Source organism: Carettochelys insculpta, chromosome 15, assembly GCF_033958435.1.
Source record: "Carettochelys insculpta isolate YL-2023 chromosome 15, ASM3395843v1, whole genome shotgun sequence".
Classification (NCBI taxonomy): Eukaryota; Metazoa; Chordata; order Testudines; family Carettochelyidae; genus Carettochelys; species Carettochelys insculpta.
The window spans coordinates 4,729,190-4,751,421 of NC_134151.1; the positions used below are offsets into that span (position 1 = coordinate 4,729,190).

At 38.1% G+C, this 22,232-nt stretch overlaps 1 protein-coding gene across 7 annotated transcripts in view; it reads left to right on the forward strand.

Annotated features, from left to right (window-relative positions):
• FBXW11 (F-box and WD repeat domain containing 11) overlaps nucleotides 1–22,232 on the forward strand; it is a 124,398-nt gene that overhangs the window by 4,928 nt on the left and 97,238 nt on the right. For 2 of the 7 annotated variants that reach the window (XM_075009482.1, XM_075009480.1), the window contains exon 2: nucleotides 16,894–16,995. The exons of 2 other annotated variants lie outside the window; for them this stretch is intronic. In XM_075009482.1, the coding sequence (XP_074865583.1) occupies nucleotides 16,894–16,995 (102 nt within the window). Of the gene's footprint in view, nucleotides 1–125; nucleotides 213–5,627; nucleotides 5,708–16,893; nucleotides 16,996–22,232 lie in introns of all 7 variants that reach the window. 3 more of the 7 variants (XM_075009488.1, XM_075009483.1, XM_075009486.1) reach the window with 3 other exon arrangements.

A 22,232-nucleotide genomic window follows, 5' to 3' on the forward strand; every position in this document is an offset into this window, starting at 1 on the left:
CTTCTGTGCATCTGATATAAACAGCTCAGCATATAAATTTCTCAATGTAAAAAATATATATAGAACTATAATTGAACTGCAGACCAAAAATCTCAATGCCTACACGTGTGCATTTTGTGCTGAAGGTCTTCAATCCAGAAGACAACTGAATTCCAGAATCAAGTGTTTCACATGGGAATAGCTCATCAGCAACTCCTTCTCTAGTAAGCCAGGTGGGTGCTAGCTTTAACTTTTTATGATCACAATTGGAGGAGGTAGCTATCACTCAAACAATTTTAAGGTTTAAAAATAACACCCCTTCTCCTCCCTCAGATTCCACTTGCAAACTAATCTGCCACTCTGACAGCTCTCAGAGCAGCACTGTGATACACTGTTGTCTAAAACACTGTTAAGCAAGTAGGTAGTTGCATTCTTCACCATCTTAAGTTTCTGAATGGTTATTAGGTAAAGTCCAATGTACACTGTATAATAAATAGTCCATTTTGGGGTCAAAGAGCTATGGATAATACTTATGTCTACATCTGGAAGAAAAAGGGGGCTCTTCTTGTCAAGTGTAGCTGATAAAATAATCTTGGTGACGTCTCTGAGAAGTCCTGAAGCAAATGCAGAACTAATTAGATTAGGTTGCGGGCATGGGTAATAACTGGTGAGTGTGCACTCTGTGAGATTGATATTCACCAGTATTTTCCTTAGTTTCTTGCAACCTCAAGTCGTTCATTACTCTGCCTAAATTGGTAGCTCAGCAACATGGAGATTGAAATCACTTGTGATAGTCAAGAACTGGGATGAAAAGGAGGAGAGCAAATAGATGTCAGGGGAAAAGGCAAATACAAAGCTGGCAGGATAATAGACAGTCACATGCAAAGGAAAAATAAAGGAGAGGTGGTGTGTGCTTTAGTGGAGGAAGTGATTGGAGAGGAATGTCTTAATGTTACAGGGGGAGAGGAGTTGTCTCTGGTGCAGGAGATGTGAGAAGGCTGCAGCTGCAGAGGCAGGCAGAAGGGGAGAGTCACATTTCAAAGAGTTCCAGGAGGTAGGTGGTGATGAGTATGCAGAGTAAACAAATCAATGCAGACTGAAGGATGAAGGACTTTGTCACTGTCAGGAAGGGGAAGGAAATGAGACTATGTGATTGGAGTTCACAGTGTGAGTGGCATTGGTGGAGTGAGGGAAATGGGTAAAAGGAAGTAAGGTGAGATTGGAAAAAGACTATGTCAGACGCTGAAGTGAGAAAAGAATGTACAAGAGAAAGAAGGATGGTGTGCTGGAATGTAGAGGTGTAGAGCTGAGGCGGGGAGTTCGAGTTGGGAGGAGGGGGAAGGATTAGGGACAAGGAATAGTGAATCTTTATGCACTGACCTGTATTTTTATTGTAACAGCCTTGTAGGTCATAGAGAGGACTTAGTAACAGATTCTGCATTTTTTGGGGAGAGCTATGGAATTTGCTTTATATTGCACAGTTCCAGTTGATGGCAGCTTGCCTGCTGTGTTCAGCTTTTTACCATATCCAAAACACAAGTGAGGTACTTGCCTGACAGTTGGGTTGAATTTTCTAAATAGGTTAACCTGAACCAGAATATTTTGACTGAAGTTTTAACTTCTAGACTATTGATTGTAGAGCTGATGGACAGTAGTGTTGCTAGAACTATGGAGTTACATGCCAGTGCATTTCTGTGGTTATCTCACGCTTGTGTGGTCTGAAACTTTCATTTGGGCCTCTCCTTTTTCTAAAACGGATCAGAAGTGCATGATGTTAGCTGGGATAGGCAGGGATTGTGTCCCTAGATTCTGCTTGTCAGAAGCTGGAATGAGTGACATGGAATGGATTCAACTTGAGGGGTACTTGTTCTGTGCATTCCTTCTGGAGCAGTTTGCACTGGCAACTTTCAGAAGGATGCTGCTAAATGGACCTTTGGTTTGACCCAGTATGGCTGTTCTTATGTGTATCCCGTGTATCTTGCGTATTTCACAGACAATGTTGATGGTAACAGCATCCTTAATAAGGATTATTAAGCACAGCATTGCAGATCTGGACTTCAGGTATTCATTGCGTGATCTTTCCTGGTTACTTCAGTAAATGGCTCAGGGCAGGTTGTGCCATAGATGAAGCTTGGAGATGTGTTTTGAAGATTGGATGCAGTACACTTTTTTTTCTTTCCACACCCTTGGTACCTGCTGAATCAATCTGGCATCTGCTCTTTCTTCCATATTAATGATTGCGGTAGTGTTGTCTGCTTCAGGTGTCACTGACATCTTAATTTAGACCTTTTTCCTAACGTCATACATTTTAGTACTTTTAAGTATTGTGGCATGGTGTACAGAGTGAAACTGCTATTACTTCTTACTGTGCAGCTCAGAGGATCTTCTTGGACTAGAGGGTATAGTAAGGATGCCAATAGAAAAGCTAAAAACGGGGGAGAGTAAGGAAGCATAGAGGTAAGGAAATGCTGTTTTAAACTTTTTTTCAAAGAAGTGAGTGAGGAAACAAATTGAAATGTGTACAGAGCAATTTTAAATGAATGTTTCTTAATACACTTGATTATGTTCTTGCTTTTCCCTAAAATTACATGTTCTTTTATACTGATGTTACTCTCTCTACGCTGTGTTATCTAAGTTCTCAGTGTGACACCTGCCCATGAGAGTATTGTTAGTGGTTCATTAGTTGTAGAAAATATTCGCTTTTCTGAACTTTTCACATTTTCATGGAGAAAAGATTTTGACAGTGGACTTGGGGGGATACTTTTTCCTTTCTCTTATTGGATGATATGCTTCCCAAATGCACTCATGGTGCCATTAAGGACTTTTTATTAAACTATGGTAGGTGGAAACCATTTTGCAAGCCTGTTTCATAACAGTCCTCCTTCCCAATTTGTGACCTCCCTGTTGCGACTTCTCTTTGCTATGTTGTAGAGTCTGTGTTCCATGTACTGTTTTTAACAAGTTGTTTTCCATTGTTTTAGTAGAAAATGACCAATGCTTTCTGGTGCTAAAATACTTGAGTGCATGTCATTCTTTTAAAAAAAAAAAAAAAAAGAAACAAACAAAAAAAACCCCGACAAACCTAGTTTGAGAAAGGAGCAACTTTATTAGTATGAAGTAAGTATGCTTCCAGTAAAAAGAGTTTGTATTAACAATGGGGGAAATTGATGACCTCTTTTCAGTCACACGCAGGTATAGCCCTGGCAGTAGTAACCCAGTCTCCACACACTTGCATTCATGGGCTTCAGCTGGGAGTTAGAAGGTATTTCAGCTATCAAGTCCAATTTCTACAAATAAGGTTACAAAGTGAACTTATCAATGTGAATACCTGTTCACTAGCAATTGAGACTAAGGTTCTTTCTACGTCAGTATTGCCCAACTTCTGGGATTTTTGCCTTATCGGCATACCCCCTCTCCCAGTGCCATCCCAGTGCTTCTCCTGATTTTTAGTGATTTATTTTCTGCTGTGTACCCTGTGAAATTCTTTCACATGCCACCAGTGGTCCACGTACCACACTTTGGGAAATGCTGTTTTACATAAATGCTAATTGCTGTTGGGATCAACTTTAAGTCACTGCTGACCTGAATTGTTTTCAAACAGATGACGTAGAGGTGAAGGGATGTAAGTGTTATGTCAAGTCTGAGCCATACACGTGCATCAGTAATTCTAGTTTTGATAAATTCTGTCCTTGAATCTTGGCTTCCATGGATCTTTACAACTTGTATGTCACTTATGAATTTTTGGAGTGTGTATTTTTCTGAGGTAATGGCAACAACAACTTCATTTTATTAACAGTTGAGGGTGCTTTTTAAAATATGTAGCAGTTCTAATTGAAAATGGAAGTTTTAGTCTGTGGCAGCAGTTTGTATAACATTTTAATGTAAATCCTCAAGCTGTGTGTACAGCAAATAGTTTATCAGTTTGTTTTATTGTTGATTATAATTGTTAAACAGGAAGATTTCTCTGCCAAGGCAGTTAACAAACGTGACATTCAACTTGGGTCTCCATGACACAGATTTTCAGTTTCCAGAGAAACCGAGACCTATGCTGCAGTATATTTCTGAAGAAATTTTAAAAGATGCCTTCGTGGTGATTTGGTCATTCCTTCTCGTGGCCCTCTGATTCTATTGCTGCTTAGTGAAACAGTACATTTAGGTGTTTTGGGTGGCTTTCTTGCTGCCTGAGAAGCTATATGGTGTCCTTTACCTCTGAGTCACATGCCTAGTACATCTTGAACTATGCTTAATTGTGATGTATGTGGTAGAGACTGAGGTCCTTTTATAATCATAGATTATAGGCCTAATGTCAGATTCTCAAACCATTTGTCTTCTCGGACTGTTACTTTGCAAGAAACTTACCAATATGCCTGCAATAAAGTAACAAATGGACACGTGCTGAAGATTCTTTCCTCAGTTAGCTCTAGGCAGTATCAAATTTGATAAATGGTGTACAATGTCTGTGTGAATGGCAGTTCCCCCCTCCCATCCTTCTTCAAAATCCTTTTCTTTTGATGTCTTTGGTACTTCTTGAAGAGAGACTAAAAAGATCAATGTACATGCTTGTTGGGAGGGGTTGATGAGGAAAGTAGAGATACTGGAAAATGGGGCCTCTCTGTAGCCTTGACAGTATTGTCCCAAATTCAGGGGAAAAAAATCTTTTTCTAATATGAGGCTGTATAATTTTATAGCATGGCTATCTAGAAACTTCAGACTTTTTAAAAGCAAAAGAAGAAAGGGAGTTTAGGATTCAGTCTCTTTAGGATTCATGGCCATAATTAATGATGCTAGAGGCACAATAAGATCTGTAGGATCCATTTTCTAGCATTCTTGAAGGCTTCCCCTAACAGGTTTTGCCTCTTAAACCATGTTATAATCTGAGTATACACCTAAAAGCAGCATATGGACTGCCTTTGGTTGTAGGATGATCATCTGTTTTTGGCAGTATAAAAGACAATTTTTTTTCAGTATGTTGGCTAAGAGAATGGTTTATCTTATCTTGCAGTCTTCCATGTTTAGTTTTTCAAATGGGCAGTGATACTACAAATATACGGAATTCTGGCATAATTCAGATTAGAAGAGCTGTGAAGTTTACTTGTTGTTAGGGTTACTCAGGAAAAAACTAATTTGTTTTGGGACTTGGAGAAAAAGGCAAAGAATCATTATAGTAAAATGGTTCAGATTGTGCGTGTGGCAGTTTTTTAGAGTTGTATTTGAATAAAGATTCACAACATCATGAGTTCAGGGATGTCTGTTCTGGAAATTTGTAAATTAACATTCTGGTAACGTATGAAACATTTCTTGGGAGTAAACAGTGATTGAGGCTATTGCAGTGCTTCATTCTGAGTTGTACTTTGTCCTCATTTCTCTTATTCTTGGTAGATTAATTTTTTGGAGTTAAAAACACTTATTCTAGATTGGTTGGTTGTTTCAGGGCCTGGGAAAGAGCAATTTCTTCTCTGTAAATTAGTTTCTTTGTCTTAGATCCACCAATCCGGTGACCCCTCTAAATTTAGTTGCTGCCAGTGTCACGGTAAGCTGTATAGGTTGCCTTGTCTTTCTAACAGCAATAGAAGTACGTAATTGGGATTTCGTTCAAGAAGGAAGTAGGTACACCAAGCTGAAGATGATTGGCTGCTCTCTTTTGACAGACAAGTCTGAGAAGGAAACCCCATTCGAATCCCCATTCATTCTGGATTGGTGGATCTGGAGCTCAGAAACAAAGTTTCAGGTAAGAAATTACCCTGTACTATATCTTACTGCTTCTGCTTAGTTGAATTTGAAATTTCAACACCTTGCTTTTTCTGCAGTATCTCTGAAAATATTAGAGGATGAAAAATGTTAGCTATTTACCATGTATGTTCAGTTACAAAATATGTTCATTATATAAACATATAACTTTTTAGCAAGTTACTTTTTGCTCATGACTACATTTTTAGAACAGATTGCAATCCATAAACTTTTTCTTTCAATGAAGCAGAAAACAATATATAGGCATAAATGAATGTTCAAAGTATGTAGTTTACAAGACAACAGTTGGCGGGGGCAGGGGAACTTTGCAGTCTTTTTTTGAAGGGCTAATTAAATTCAGACTTTGAGGACCATTTTGGTTTGGATCAGCAATGTAACTCTTCAGGATTATCTGTAATGCCATTTTTTTAAACAGCGTTCTCTACAATTTACAGTTAATTTATAAAGAAAAATGTTTTCTTGGCAGGACAGTTGTGATTGTGCATGTATTCATGAGCTAAAACATTATTAGAAATCCTAGAATATATAGCACTTCTGTGATATTTTAAACCCTTTTATAAAAGTTGCATTTACAGTATAGCTTAGCTAATTTATAAAACACAAATTAGCCAGTTTTAGTGATGGGCTTTTGTGAACAATATTGAGTTGTAGCAGGCTGATTTTACTGTAGATTGATGCAGACAGATTGCTTTAGCTCAGCTGTAGTTTTCACATGACCTACAACAGATTTCTTTGGCTGATTGTAGTCTTTCAGAGAAGTTTCAATGTTAGAATTTTTTCAAGAGCTCTGAAGGGTATTTGTGTTTAATAGGGAGGTAGGGATTTGTTTTAAAAAACACAGGAGATTGCTGGACAGAAAAAGGGTACTATCATCTAGGCCTTCTACTGTCTTGTTATCCAGCTTTATGCTCACTTAAATTACTTCAGTTGACCTTCTCTTGGCAGGGTATTCCATATATTTCCAATGCTCTTCATCCTCTGTCCTCTCATATACAACCTGTTTATGTATGTGTCCTAATGGTAGTAACACTAAACTCAGTCTGTTGAGGACAATACACCCCTTGTTAGGAGTCTCCCATTTCCTCTGTTAGGATTTGGCTGTTTTAACATTGACTACCATCCAGTGTTAATATTTTTGAGGGCATCTTTTGTGTTCTCTTCTGAAGAGAATCGTTGCTTGTAGATAAAACAAAGATCCTTAAGATAATCAGTTTTTTATATAGAAGTAACTTCCGTGGTTAGGTCTCATGCTCTTGTGTGATGTTTCTTTTAATTACACAGTCATTTCCTAAGTCTTTAGTTATATATATAATTGCAGTTTGGTTTAGCAGATTAAAACATACATTAATGATTTTCCCCAATGGCATCTGCAGCTTTTGTTTTATTTTGGCTGCTTTAGGGTTTTATTTGGTTGAGATGAGGGAAGTCCTGGTATGTTTCTTCCTGTTGGATCTTCAGTTTCTGAATTGTAGAGGACAAATGGAAACTTTCAGGCTAACATTAGCTTAAGAAATATTTGCTGTTGTTTGAAATGGGAGAAGATCACATGTTGTGGGTTTTTAGGTCCTGTGTATTTGAGTGGCTGAATCTAGTTCTGGAATTACAATGGGGAATTTGCTACTGATCGCATATGTGGTGATGGTGTGTTTTAAATCATGATGATTTCAGCAACAAGCCTGACGTGGTTTTTGAAAAATAAGGACATCAAAATAGGAAAACTACATTTCACGTTACCTAAAGCAAACCATTGTTAATAAAATTGAAAATGGATTCTGAAAACAAGCTACTCTTGGAAACTTTAATCACTCAAAGTTACTGTATTTAAGTATATGCTGGTTTGTATGAAATTTTATTCAGTTTTTCAAAGCTAAAAAAGGACTATTCATGTTGAACTGAGTGGATCTACTTGTTTGTAAAGTTAACCACATAAACAAACTTTCAAAGGTTCAGAGCCCAAGTTTTGCCTAGTAATTAAATCTTATCTTAAAAGTAAGTGTTTATAAAACACACCACCAGTGGAAATTATTTTCACAACTTTTTAAAATTACAATGTGTTTAAACTTTTTCCTGTAATACTTAAATCCTCAAAGTGAAAGCCTACTTTATAATGTGCCCAGCCAAGGCTTTAATTTGATCAGTTTTGCATATGTGAAATTACACACTACCTTGTGTGCAAGACTGTTGGTTAGAACATTTTGGTTATCAAATATTAGCTAGCACAACTAGCACACTTTTAAATCGTAACATAGGCAAGCCCATGGACATCAGACCTGAAACTGTTGTTTAACTCATACTGCAACTTCTAAGGTCATTTTCAATGTTAATTTTCTAATTGCTGAACTGCTGTGCAGTAAGCCTTTGCTGGGTCCTCCGATAGTTCCCCACTTCCACTTTCTACCTATAATCTTATTTCTCAGACATGGTACACTGTTATCATTACCTGCCGGTATTTCCAGACAGGTAGGTGACACCACTCCTAAGCCATTTCTACACATGCCGCTTGTTCCGAAAGCGGCATGCTAATGAACGGCCGGGAAAATGCTAATGAGGCACGGATGTAAATTTCTTGTGCCTCATTAGCATATGGCCACAGGATTTGGAGTTTGGAAGAAGCTTTTCCGGACTCCAAAATAGCCAGGTAGAGGCCCGGCCTCTGGCGATCTCTTGGAAGGAAATCCTCCTTCTGGAAGCCCTGGGAGGATTTCCTTCCAGGAGATCCCGGGGGCCGGGCTTCTACATGGCTATTTTGGAGTCCAGAAGAGCTTCTTCCAGACTCTGAATCATGTGACTGTATGCTAATGAGGCACAAGAAATTTACATCTGTTCCTCATTAGCATTTTTGTGGCTGTTCATTAGCATGGTGCTTTCAGAACAAGTGGCATCTGTAGAAAAGGCCTTAGTGTGTGAGAAAATAGAAAGTAAGGTGCTACTTTTCATTTTGTCCCTCTGAAAATACTATTTCACTGTAACAGCCAATTTGCCAGTCTAGAAGGCAGCGTGATTCCCCCTGCCCCCTTGGAGTGTCATTGGAATGGATGAATGTGTGGGGGAGGAAGTTTAGTGTAGACCTAATACACTTTGGAAAATAGAAGTTTGTTTCAAGAATCAGTTAATATCACTTAGTAACATGGATGTAGTTATATTAGTGTTTTCTCTGGTAGTCCCTTTGGATCTTCATGAAAACAAGATATTGCATCTCATGAGTCTTATCCTTATGAACAGATTAAAATGGAATAAAAGTTCTTATGCTCAAGTAAAAACAATTCTGTATCTCCTCCACTGAACCTATACAACTTTTATTGCAAATACGTACTTGATCTTCAGAAGCAAAGTGGGATTGCAGTATTGTTCGCCCTTCTGGATTCATATTGTCATGTGTAGATCTGTTTGGTAACAGGGAGATACCAGACAGATGTAGAACTTGATTACTCTCCATTTATGGCTCAATTTAAACTAACTTATTAATGTTTTTTAGAGCCTTCCCAGCATACCAGGAAATCATACACAAATGTCCCATGAAAATTGGGAAGCTGTATCACTGGATTGGTTTATTGAATGCTTGTTTGGTTTAGTTGAGCTATTATGTAAATGAAATAAACTCCAAGATCAGTTTCTTGAATCTTCATAGAACTTTAAGCAATAAAGAAATCACCACAATTTTCACAAAGAAGTCATTAAGATGAATTTGATTGCAACAGAGTAGGTATGCACTGACTTCTCAGAAACTCAATCTTAAAGTGTTTTGCTTAATCTCAAGTACTAAAATGGAAAAGTAAATTGACTGTTGAACAGAGAGAGCTTTCTTGACATGAGAATAAAATGAACAGGTATCTAAATGCCATCCCAGAGTTGAACTACAACTTTGATTTTGTAACATGCATTTGGTATTTCGCATATTGTGGAAATATTGTGAACATGCAGTTCAGGTGATATGCCGCTTAGGACTGGATACACCAATTGCATTTTATTTAGGAATAGGTACTGGTGTGATATCAATATTCCAAAAAATACTTTCTGGGAAGTATGTGCATACGCTGCATCTGCGTAGGAGAACTTGGTTATGCTATGAAAGGGGAAAGTGGTACTTTGGTATGAAAGGAATACGTTGCCTGCATTTTTAGAAGGTTTTAGTAGAAATAGATTGCAAAAGAAATCTTGAACCTTGTGTGTGTATTTCATTGCACAGCATAAACATATACAGAGGGGTGGTTCAGTGGTTTGAGCATTGGCTTGCTAAACCCAGGGTTGAGAGTTCAATCCTCAAGGAGGCCATTTAGGGATAGGGGCATACAGACATCAGGGATGGTGTTTGGTCCCCCCAGGAGGGCAGGGGACTGGACTAGATGACCTCCCAAGGTCCCTTCCAGTTCTAGGAGATGTGTATCTCCAATTATATTTAATATATATTCATAAGTGAAGTCGAACAGCCACTTGTGAAACATGGTTATTCATATTACATGCAAGCCTCACACTTTATTCCCACAAAATATTCGTAACTTTTAAACAGACTTTTGTAATAGAATTATTCTTTTCAAATAGAATTTTCCAATGGAATCTGCACTTTCACCACATGCAGATCTTTAAATACTAGTTCTCAATACTGGCTAGTCTTCTTCCAGACCTAGAACAGCGTTTTAAGTAGCAACAGTTAACCCATTAGTCTTAATTTTCCAATTCTGAGTGCTAATGCACATATATGTGTTAGAGATTAGCAGAGGCAGCTCCAGTTCCACTAGCATTGAAATTCAACCAAAGCAAATTAAACTGCCCCGTGTTACAGCAGACACTGATAATTTGCACCTCTTTGGTATCCTCAAATGAAGGAAAGTGAAGGCTTAACTTTTCCAGCTGTAGTTTAGTGTTGCAAATATGTATTCATTGGTTAGTCATTGATGAATTCATCAAGAGGGTGGGCTAGGGATGGCACTTCAGATTCTGTCTTTAAATGGGACTCTAAATATAATTGAATGAACTCTTTGGTTTAATTTTCTTTAAACTGTAAAACCTTAGAATGTCAAAGTATGCATGGACTGTTCAGGTATCTCTAGCTTTAAATTCGCAAGCCTCTAAAAATGAAGTGGTATGTTTTAACTACTTTTTAAATGTCATTTGATTTGTATTTCTTTGTCATTCTGAAATACAAATAGATCATGTCCGTATTGGACTGAGTCAGCAAAAATCTCATTTTGAAAGACAAAGCTGCTGTTTTTGGAACAGAAATGTCTAAAACCTTAAATAAAAATGATGATGCCCTTAACTTATAGCACTGTAATATGACAACAGTTGGATATAAAACAGTAGTGGTTCCATTTTGGGGGATACTTTTTTCTTGACTTTCTTTGGGGAAATTATAAAACAGCCTGATGTTAAAGTACTAGTTTACAAACATTCTGGTCTCCAACTTTAAGAAGAATTATAATTTTTACTCTTGCATCCAGTGGTTTACTGATCTGGAGAGTACTTGAACAAAAATAGCCTAAATCAAAATAGCAACACTGTTTGCATATAACCACTGTAGAATTGTTGATGATCTAAATAACAAAGCGTACAGGGGAGAGAGTTTTCATCCTCCCTTTAAGATATCACAGACCAATTCTGGGCTATGTGGGAAAAAAAATAAAAAAGAAAATTCCCACCTTCTGACTCCTCATCTGAGAAGGCCTAGCTGCCCACATTTCACAAGGGCTGGGTCTACACTTGCAGCTGACTTCGAATGGGGGCATGTTAATCAGAGCAACAGGAGATTACTAACGAAGTGCTGCAGTGAATACACAGCACTTCTTTAGGCTAATTCTCCCTCGCAGCAACTTTCGAAGTGTAGCACTGGGGAGTAAAGGCACTTTGAAGTAGTGTGGGCACTTTGCAGTGCCTGCGGCTACACGCATGCCAACACTTCAAAGTTTGACACGGGGAGGATTAGCCTAACAAGGTGCTGTGTATTCACCACAGTGCTTCCTCAGTAATCTCCCATCACCCTGATTAACATGTCCCCTTCGAAGTTGCAGGCAAGTGCAGACAAGCCCAAGATGTTCCAATCTTGTTTGCGGTGGTGGGCCGTGGGGCAGCAAGCGCTCGTACAAGTAGTTTCATTTTACATTTAAAAAGAATAAATATTAAGATCTTGAAGTGCCCCTTTTGGTGACAGCCAAATTAATTTGTTTGTAGGAGGTTAACTGATTTTAATCACAATAAAATGAATGTAGCTGTCTTAGGAGCATGGGACTTCTCAAAGAAGAGAACAGTGGTTGAGCACAATATTTTTCTGTCTCTGATACTTATCTATACCTGATGATTGAAGAACAGAATTAAGGAAAAGGGAACAATGCTTATGTCCTGTTACTCTCAGATAAGTCACCTGGAAAATTCTGTGACACTAAACTTAGGAGCATGTGACCTTTTGACCAGCTATTCCACCCAAAGGTAATCATCTTGTATCAGTGATTTGATTAGCCTTAGTTCAGCTGTCTTAACCCCAAATGTTGGTGATAATATCAGTTTCACTGATAAATACATTTACAATTTGGTGGTCAGTGAATAATGCATAGGGCCTGTACAATGTCAAATATTTCGCTGGACCTTTTGATTTTTAGTCACAGACTTTGAGTGACTAAGCATAAAACTGCCTAACCAGTTTGTGGTGTTGCTTCATAATAAGTTATTCTCTGAAGACCCTATCAAACTGGTCTTGCAGTCTCGTATTCCTAGTTTTTTCAATCTGTTCTTTTGGAAGTCTTGCTATACGTTTTAATCTTTTTGTCTTGCTTCCCAGGATCTTAGGACTTGCTGTGCTGGTAACTAGGAGTATGAAACTGTTTTCTTCTGTAAGAAACATAAGTTGACTTAGCTGTGGAAACTTTTACCATCCATCCCGTCCAATGACCCGAATTTGATTTACCGCACCCCTGCTATTGATTTCAGTGTTTCTCATGTAGAGATGTCTCATTGCTTCAGATTTTTGGGTGCATTTACCTGTTAGGAATTCTTAAGTACAGTGCTATACTAGCTGACCACCAAATAGAAAGTTAACAGTTGGCATTAAGTATGTCCATGATAAATTCTGCTCTTCCCCCAAAAGGAATTATTTCTCCCTTTTGGCTGTGACAGATAAGTCTGAAATAAAGCCACCAAATTCACTTTTATTTTTATATATGCTCTTTCCTCTCCAGTCCTCCCTTTCTCCATCTTGGTTTGATATCAGTTTTAGGGCATTGCAGATGTCTAAAGGCCTGTTGGACACTGCCGCATATTAGCCTAGCAGTCCACTCCAAGATCCATGTTATTAGAAAGCAAGAGATAAAGCAACTTCATATGCATTACACAGTCTGTGATAGGACTTCTGTGTGTCCAGTTGTAGTTAGTGGGTCACTACTGCAGATCAAAAACATCTTTGACTTTTATTGAAGTGCATCAATGTTTCATCTACATTTTCCTGTTTTATTTTGCACTATCTAAAGCTGTCTTGTGTTTAGTAAATCATAATACTGTCATAGACGAGAGTCTTAATTTTTCATTAATAAATCTCTCTATTCTGGAGTTTGTAACACTGAAGAAAAGGTTCCCATGTGGCCTAAGCTTGGTCTGAAAATATATGATGTTCCTGTCCAATAGTTTAGCCAAATGGAACATTTATGATTTGGATCTCCAAAGCTTCCTAGTCATTCAGTCATTTAACTTTTGTTTTACAAACAAAAATGTAGTTAGTGCTTTAGTCACTGGACTGGCTCTTCAAATTAGCTGAGTCTAAAATGACCAAAATATTTACAAAGTTTGTGCTATCCCTGAGATGTTTATGCACTTTCAGTCACATGGTGATATGACATAAAGTATATATGTGTTTAAAAAAATCAATATTTGATCCCCCACCCACATATAGGATCAGATGAGTAAACCACTAATCAGCTACATACTATGATTTAAAAAACAAAACAAAACATGGCAGCGGGTCTCAGTACCAGTGTCCCTTGTAAGCTGAGCGCTTGAGCGGCTGCCTGGCAGATATTCAGGTGCTGCCCAGCTGATTAACAGAGCATCCACAGTGGACAGCATGTGTTTCTGTTGATGGTGCACATCCACAGGCTATGGTGCACATAACAAACCTTAATTCACCCATACATGGAAAAAACAGAGGAAGAACTACTTGGGGCCCAGGTCAGCTAAATCAAGCTCATGGGGCTTGCCCTGAGGGCCTATACAATTGCATTGTAGATTCTAAGACTCCGGCTTCAGTCTGGAGTACGGGCCCTCAGACCCTCCCAACTGCTGAACATCTGTACTATGCTCAGATAGTCCCGCAGCATGAACCGGCTAATATGGACCATTTGTGGTTGTGTGCAGTTCTCAGAAAAATCTGATAGCTTGATGAACCCACTAAGCCAGAGAGTTGAGTTTCAGGTGAACTGCGAACTTTGGTAAATTTAATAACCTACCTTTTTATTAGGATTAATGTTTTAGATTTAAAGCTTACCCATTTTTCTTCTATATTATTTTTTGAATATTTTCACTTACTTGCTAATATTTCTTGAGATTAGGTGTCTGACTTTCCCATGCTTATAGCCAATGAATGGCTTTAAAAAGTTCAGGAAGTGAGGCTGTAAGTGGGTGGTGCATCAGCTATTGCAGCTAAGATAAACCTCCAAACTTGAAATTTAGTAGTTAAGTGAAAATCACCTTTTTTCAAGTTTTAAATATGCACTTGTCAGTAACTAGATAGAGGGTATGTGATTATACTTGGCTATGGGAGGCAAAATTATTTTAACTTCTTTGGATTAGTTACATTTTTAGTCTTCTGTCTGTAAATGAGATCCATGCACCTACTCGGTGGTATCTTTTCAGGCACAGCCCAAATACGTTCATTGTTTTAGGAGAGAATTTCGATACTTTCTGAAATTAGCAACAATTATGGTATTTTTGGGTTTTATAGTTTATTTTTAGCACGGTGTTAAGAATTTTAATTTTGAATGGAAAAACATAAGGGAACATAGGCTAGGTCCACACTAGTCATGGAAGAACTAATGTTTAGGTTAGATCTTCTGGGATGCCCTTTCACGCATGTGCAAAACAGTACATTCTGGAATCAATGTTGAATCCGAACCTCCTTGTGAAATGCAAGGATTAAGGAAAGTCAGTGGGAGGAGCACTCCTGTTGACATTCTGCACTGAAAACAGGAGCCAATGTGGACGGCTGCAAAGTCAATTTTAGGTATGCAACTGATGTACTTAAAATTGCATAGCAGATGTCAATGTTCCTGGTAAGTGTAGACATAGCCACAGATAATATGCCCTTAACTTGTCTTGCTCAGGATTCCCTCCCTATATAGTCACAGTTGAAGTTTTTGAAAGGTTTTCATCTGTGGCTCTATGCTGCTTTAATTCTGATGTACAAACTAATTTGGGAAGTTTTTAGATGCAGTTTCACTTGGTGTTTTGTAGTAAAAGGTACACGGGGCACCTGTGACCATAAAAAGTAATTGAAAATTAGGATTCTGCCAAGCTTAGAGTTGGGTTTAGCGTTGCTCAGTAATGAGTAATAGAATCCATTTTGAATACTTGATCTTTATCGAAAGCAGTGGTTTGCAACCTTTTTGAGATGGGGACCAATTTTGACAATTCAGTAAGGCAGTTCAAAAGTGGCCGAGGAGGGTTGTGTGTAGGTTCTTCCTGGGAAAGAATTTTTTATAAATCTTGATTTGTCCACCTCCAGACTTAAGCTCTTTGCAGCCCCAAAATGTTCCCCCCCACCTCACACAAGTGCCAGTGCTGCCCCCCAGTGCTCCTTCACTGGGCCACTGCTGCCTCCTCCGTGCAGCTCCCCCAGCCCTCCTACTCCCTTCCCCCACCTGCAGAATGGGCCGTTCCCTGCCCTTCCATGCTGAAATTGCATTCAATTTAATTGGTTTAATGATTGGATCCCACTTGCCAGCTGTTAAACCAATTAAATTGAGTTCCATTTCAGTGCGGCAGGGACTGTGAGTTGGAGGAGTGAGCTCCGGCAGTTGCAGGAGCTGCAAATGGCACCATAAAGAGCCACATGTGACTTGCAGCTGCCCAAACTGCAACGCTTAGAAAATCTAATGGTGACCCATGTTTGGATCCCAACTCATAAGCTGCGAATCCCTGGTCCTAAAGTGTCCTTCCAAATCCTGAAAATTGACTCTGAAATATGGCACTATGAAATTACAAAGTTTTGGGGGACTTCCACATTGCATGTGCTCCAGCTTGCAAGTAAAAAAGCCTCTTTTCTAACCTCCATTGCCAATAACTTGCAGTCTGGTTGATGAGCTCGGTCCTTTCAGGCTTGCCATTGGTAGTAATCTTCCCTTACTTATGCCTATAGCGGAGCACTATTTTTTGCCAATTCATTGAGTGGCAGCACGTATATAACTGAGGGTAGAATTTTTGCACTGCTGTTTGTCCTTTTGTTAAAGTTTTTTCTATTTGAGGAAGAATAAAAATTCAGCTCTTGTGCTTTTTATTGGAAAATATGGTCAAATTAGTATATGGCCAAGAGTGGTTGTGTTAATTAACATGATGTTTAAAGGGGAGACCATGCAGTCCAGTTGAGACAGGGGCAAGTCATATTTGACATAGTTACACAGTACATGGATGAGCCTACGGTCTGATTAAGTCTTGTGTAATACCATGTTTAATCCTGCTTCTCAAGTTTATATTCTAATGACCCCTCTTTTTCTAGTGAAGGCAGGCACATAGTTCTGTATGCTAGGACAAGGCAAAAGTAAAACAGTAGAATTTTACATTAAAACAAGCAGGCATGACTGCATACTCATGAAACAAATGAAGAAGTTGCCACTTTTATGTAGTCAACTTTTCTGACTATAGCAATGCTTCTGTGCAAGATTCTGAACTGATTCAAGAGCAGAATATATTAAATGAGAGTTATGAACACTAATAGTGTGCCCTATGGGCAAAAATATCCAAGTAGGCGTAAGGAGTAGTGAGCATTTGGGAAAACCCACTTGTTCTGTCAGAGGGATTCCATATTTTAAAATCTTTAGTTGTTTTTACTGTTGTTCCCTGATGGTGTATTAACACAGAAGTAAACAAATAAGTAGAGTATCCACTTTAACATACTAATGAGTTGCCTGCATTAAGTAATTTGTTGTGGCATCTAACTGCTTCTTCTCTTCCTTCCTTTTTGTCACCCTGCAGTGTTCTGTGCCAAGGTCTTTGTGGCTAGGCTGCTCCAACCTGGTAGAGAGCATGTGCGCACTGAGATGCCTGCAGAGCATGCCCAGTGTCAGATGTCTCCAGGTGCCTTTCTTCTTTCTTGTTGTAAATGTGTTATGCGTATGCTGTGAACATTGTTAAACTCTCTCAGGGCTCTGTTTAATCAAATTGTTAAGTCTGCTAAATGTTTTTTATTTTACTTTTTTGTGCATCCTTCTCTGAAATCTTCTGTCTGTTTTTGTAGGAGTAATTGAGAGAGCTCTGTATGAATTTGATAATTTTTTTCATTGGGGGATGGTGAGCCTGTGTTCATTGCTTGAAGTTGATACAAATAGTCTAGTTGTGCATGTTGCCTGTTGCATTTTGCTTTTTCATTTTTAGTTTTAAAACTTGTTTTAATTGAGTTTTGCCTATTTAAAAAAACTAATTGCGATGTCCTAAATGGTCTATAATGCAGTTTTTGACTTGTCCTTGAGAGGAAGAGATTTTTACTTATGTGGTCCTGGTTACATCATTGAACTACTATCATTGTGCATATTTGAATACAGAGCAGTTTTGTTAGCAGAGTGTCCTCGAGTTGTTTTGACTTATTTATTATGTAGTTGTCAATTAAAAGGTAATATGGTAAAAATGGGAGTTTCCTATTAATTCAAGACACGCAAATCTCAAATTCTTTTGTTCTTCGTTTGTAGTAAATTGCATAACTCAAGCCTGCCTTGTTTACCGGCAGTAAAGGGTGGGGGAAGGGGAATTTGTTTCATTTGGGCAAAGCAAGTTTACAAAATAGCAAATTTTTTAAAAAAGAGTCTACTTTTGGTTTGAGTGAAATGTTTTGAGTCTCCAGGAAACATAATTTGGTGGAAAAATGTACAGAGCATGTGTAGCAATTCTTTGTGTAATATTTTTTAACTACTATACACTAGCATAAAATATTTAACAGCATAAATATACTATCAGTCCTTCTGTACTTATAAAAAATTAAACAATAGCAGAGTTCAGTGGTGCAATACGTTTCATGTGCACAGGAATTTAAACATGGAAGGTAGTTGCTTTTGTAAATGGAAGTCTTAGCAGTTCAGATTCTGTTTGAATGTAAGTGAATCAGCCAACTGTAAACACCCTTCAGTGAAATGTCTCCCTGAAAATTACCTCTGATTTCAAGAAATTTTCTTGTTGTAGTTCTGGCAGATTACAGTCTTCTTATTTTAAAGTTACAGAATGCTTCTGTTTCAATACAAATGTAAACAATAACAGGAAAACTCTAGTCTTGGATTATTCTATCCATCCCTAGACACACAGCAGGGAAGAAAATTCTCTTACTTTTACATTTGGTTTCTTAGCAACGCTTTCAAACACTAGTCTTCGGAAACTAAGTAATACTAATCAGTATTATAAAACCTTACCAAAGGTTGACTGGAATGGAGGCGCCGATCCATACTTATATGGTGCTTGGGTTGTGTTCATGATTTGGCTTTAATACAAGCCAGTCTCCACCTTATCGAATGCCCACGCTGTACCCTGAAGTAGGAGGAAGTACTTTTTGTGACGTAAAGTGAGAGATTAACAGCAGCAATTCTCATTTTTGCATGTGAATTTCCAAAAATCTACTTGAGGTATTTCTCTTGACTATCGTTCTTTAGTAACATCCACAATCTATTGTTAAATTTGGGTTACAGCAAAAACTCACAGTGGGCTTTGTGAGAGGGCTGATGGGAAATGCTGAAAGATATGAAATGTGCTGGGTGCTGTAAGGTAGTGGTGTGTCCTGTGGCCTAGTATGTTTGAAGACTTGTTAGAAGGTCATACTGAGTGGGGTTCAGGAAGCGGTTGACTGCTGTGAGCAATAGGGCTAGGGAAGCTGCTTGTGTGCAACCTTTAAATAGTATTCCTTGGAGCACAGCACAGTTGTGAGAGGAGAAGGTTGCTAGAGTTGCTCGTCTTCCCTTAGTTCAGTTGCTCACCTGTTCTTGAGAGGCCTGTGTTGTCAGAACCTGTCTCTACCCTTGTGATGACCCACGTTGAGAAGTTTGGGTTTCAGAATGGGGAGAGGGTTTTTTTCTAAAGCAGTAGTTTTTAGCAGGGATGGGTTTGGGGATCAAGAAGGATTCAGGAGAGTGTCAAAATAAACCAGAGAGCAGGTCGCTGTTAGTCTTTGGGACTGAAACTGAAGCCCGGGCCCCACCATCCTGGGTTGAAGCTGTAACTCAACAGCTTTTTTTAGGCTCCTTGTGGCTTGTGTCCCCAGGCAGTTGCCCTGCTTGCTATCCCTATTGCCAGCCCTGGCTTCTCATGTATTGGATATGCAGAGAAAGGGGCTGTGTAATCTTTATAGAATGTTAGAGGGGTTTCTCAGAATGAAAAAGCTAAAGTAACACTTTACTGAACACTCTTTAATATATCCATTAACTGGGCTGCAGATCTCAAGGAGAAACTCTTTGCAAGGTCCCCACATGATTGCAGAGGTCAACTGTCAGAAATGTAGCCAACCTAGCTGATAAGTTCTAATTGCATGTTCTGCGAAGGATTTATACTGATTCACTTGTATCATCCATAAGACTCGAACATTGCCAGACTTCCTTTACCATTGACTCTCAAATAACGTCAAAACTATCACTAACTTCTTTTGTGCTCAGTTCTTCAGAAATTTTAGTCATCAGTCACTGTTCAAAAATCAACTTAGCCATGTGGTGTTTCTCCAAATTTAATTTTTATTAAAGCAATTCACAGTATCAGTACAAGCATACAAATGAGATGTGCAGTGGATATCACTACTAGTAAATAGAGAAAAGATATGGAAAATAAGAGCTATTACTAGATAGCCTTCCACGGTGTCATTGGACAGCTAGATGCTATGGTGCTCTATAAATTATAAAGAGAGAAGGTAAAACTGGAGGAGAATATGTGTTACTTAGTGTGAAGTGCATTTATTATTTTGGGCTCTTACTTTGGCCATGTTTCATGCTATAGTTTGCCATTAAAGGAGCAAATTAAAGAATATTCTCTCTATTGCCCCAATAGAATTTGGAAATTTTTGTTATATCATTGATGTGACGTACAAGTAAAATTCTGCAAGATACTAGCTAGTGATTCTTTGATGTCTGGAAGCCCTGACAAAGTCTCAGTTTGTGATATTTAGTGTTTGTAAGCTCTCATCTGAGTTTGCTTTAATTTTAGCACAAAGTCACAGAAGTGAAATGTTAGTATCAGGGTGCAACATGTGCGGGATATGTTAAGTATCAGTTTTAGCAGATGGCACTAATAAGGTCTAATAATCTGTGAATGTTCAGATGCCATCTCCAATGAAGAGATTATTGTGAAATTGGTCAGAGTGGGCTCAGAAATGTATGCAGTGATAAACAGTGTGTTTTTGCAGTCTGATTCCTGTTTGAATTCTGGAGCTCTATTCTGTAGAAATTCCTCCCTGGCATTGGTCTTGTATGTTGCAAATCCCAATCTTGAGCATTCACTAGGTATCTTTTAGTTTAGGGTGAGCTCTGTTGACAGTTGGCATAGAATGTGTGCTATAATTTAATGGAGCTGTAAATGGAATAAGATTTGCTAGGATCATGGGTCACTGACAACTGATATTTGACCCAAAACATAAATGTCTGGAAAAGCCAGCTTTTACAAATTCATGAGCAATAGTATGTATCCACAATTAAAATGGAAATTTGCTTTAAAGGAAACAATTCCTCTCTGATATCTGCAATCCAAATAATACCACACTGGGAATCTGAAAATGAACCCACGTTTTGTTCTTAAATGTTAGCAGATGCATTTCTTGTCCTTCACTTTTTCTAGGCTAGATATCTAAGTTGCTTTAACTGTCAGTGTTTAAAAAGAATTGAAGTCTGAAGACTGGCAGTGCTTTGTGCCCCATATGTCAAATAAAAGTAAAGCAATGACTGACTGCAGTTTCAGAAGGGAATTAAAAGGTCCCTTCATTCACTGGTGCATGTGGTTACTTGTGTAAGTCTTATTTCAATTATGAGCACAAATATCTCCTGATGTGAGGAAAGTATAGGTGAGAGGAAAAAGTGAATACTCAGTGACTTGGGATTTCAGTGAGCCCTTGTTGAATCTTTGACCTTTTTCAAATTGTGTAGTACTTCAAGAGGAAAGTATGAGCCTCTTAAACGATGAATCTTGAGATTAACTTTACTCTTACCCTAGTTTGCATAATGAGAAATGTCATTAGCATTTATAAAATTAAGTAGAACTTCTTAAAATCCATCTATAGCAGTGTTTCCCAAACTTTTTGGCATCACGCCCCCACTTTTGATGCTTGAGAAACCCCCATGCCCCCACCTTTTCTTTACCATCATCCATCTCCCTTTTAACAAAAAATTGTTAATATTTTAAAATAAACCCAAAAAATGGATATAAAAATGTTATCTAAAAATAAAATAAGCATGAATAGTTTTTCTTGGCCCAAAAATTTAATAAAAATGTAATTTAATGTCAAACAGCAGACACACAATGAATTTAATGTAAAGGATGATGCTGCATTTTCTTCCAGAGTTGGGAAATCCTAGTTTTGAAAGATGTAAGTGCACAATGCAAATCATTTTTGACATTGACTCAGTTTCTTTGTTTTGTTTTTAAAGTGACTAAACTTAACAGCTTTTTTTTTTTTACAATGGTACGTTGATGAAAATGGAAGAATAATATGTAGCACTTCTCCAACGTTCGAGTACGTTGGCAAATATTTTATCTAAAATTCTTACAAGCTTGTTTTCATAATTATCTTTTGCACTTGAATCCCATTTCATTGCGAGTGCTGCTTCTTGCAATGCTTCTGACAGTGTGTCGACATCAGCATTGAATGCGTTGTGTACTAATTGATGAATGGGGTTGCCAGAAAAGTTGTCTGGAAAATAGCAAATGAATTCGTCAGCAAGACAGTCCAGATGAAACACAGTTTTGTTCTTCACATTATCTTTACAAAGTTCTTGGAAGCCTTCGTTTTCAGTGAGTGATGAAAATGTCAAAAAAGATGAAAAGTTAGGCGTTTGAGCTTGTGCTAGTTTCATTTCCAGAAAAAAATCCAGCTTTGGATTTAATGGCATTGTGGTGAGCTCTAATGTTTGCAGCGTTGTTTCCTTGCAGCTTCAAATTGAAATTGTTCAAAGATTAAAAAATATCCATGAGATACATCAGTGAAAATTGAAACATTTGGTCAGTAGATGCATGATCTAACTCTTCTTTCTTCTCTTGCTTGAGGAAAATTTCCACTTCGTTTTTCAGTTTCAATAATCTGGAAAGCATGTTACCTTTGGAAAGCCATCATACCTTTGTGTGAAACAAAAGTTTTATGATCT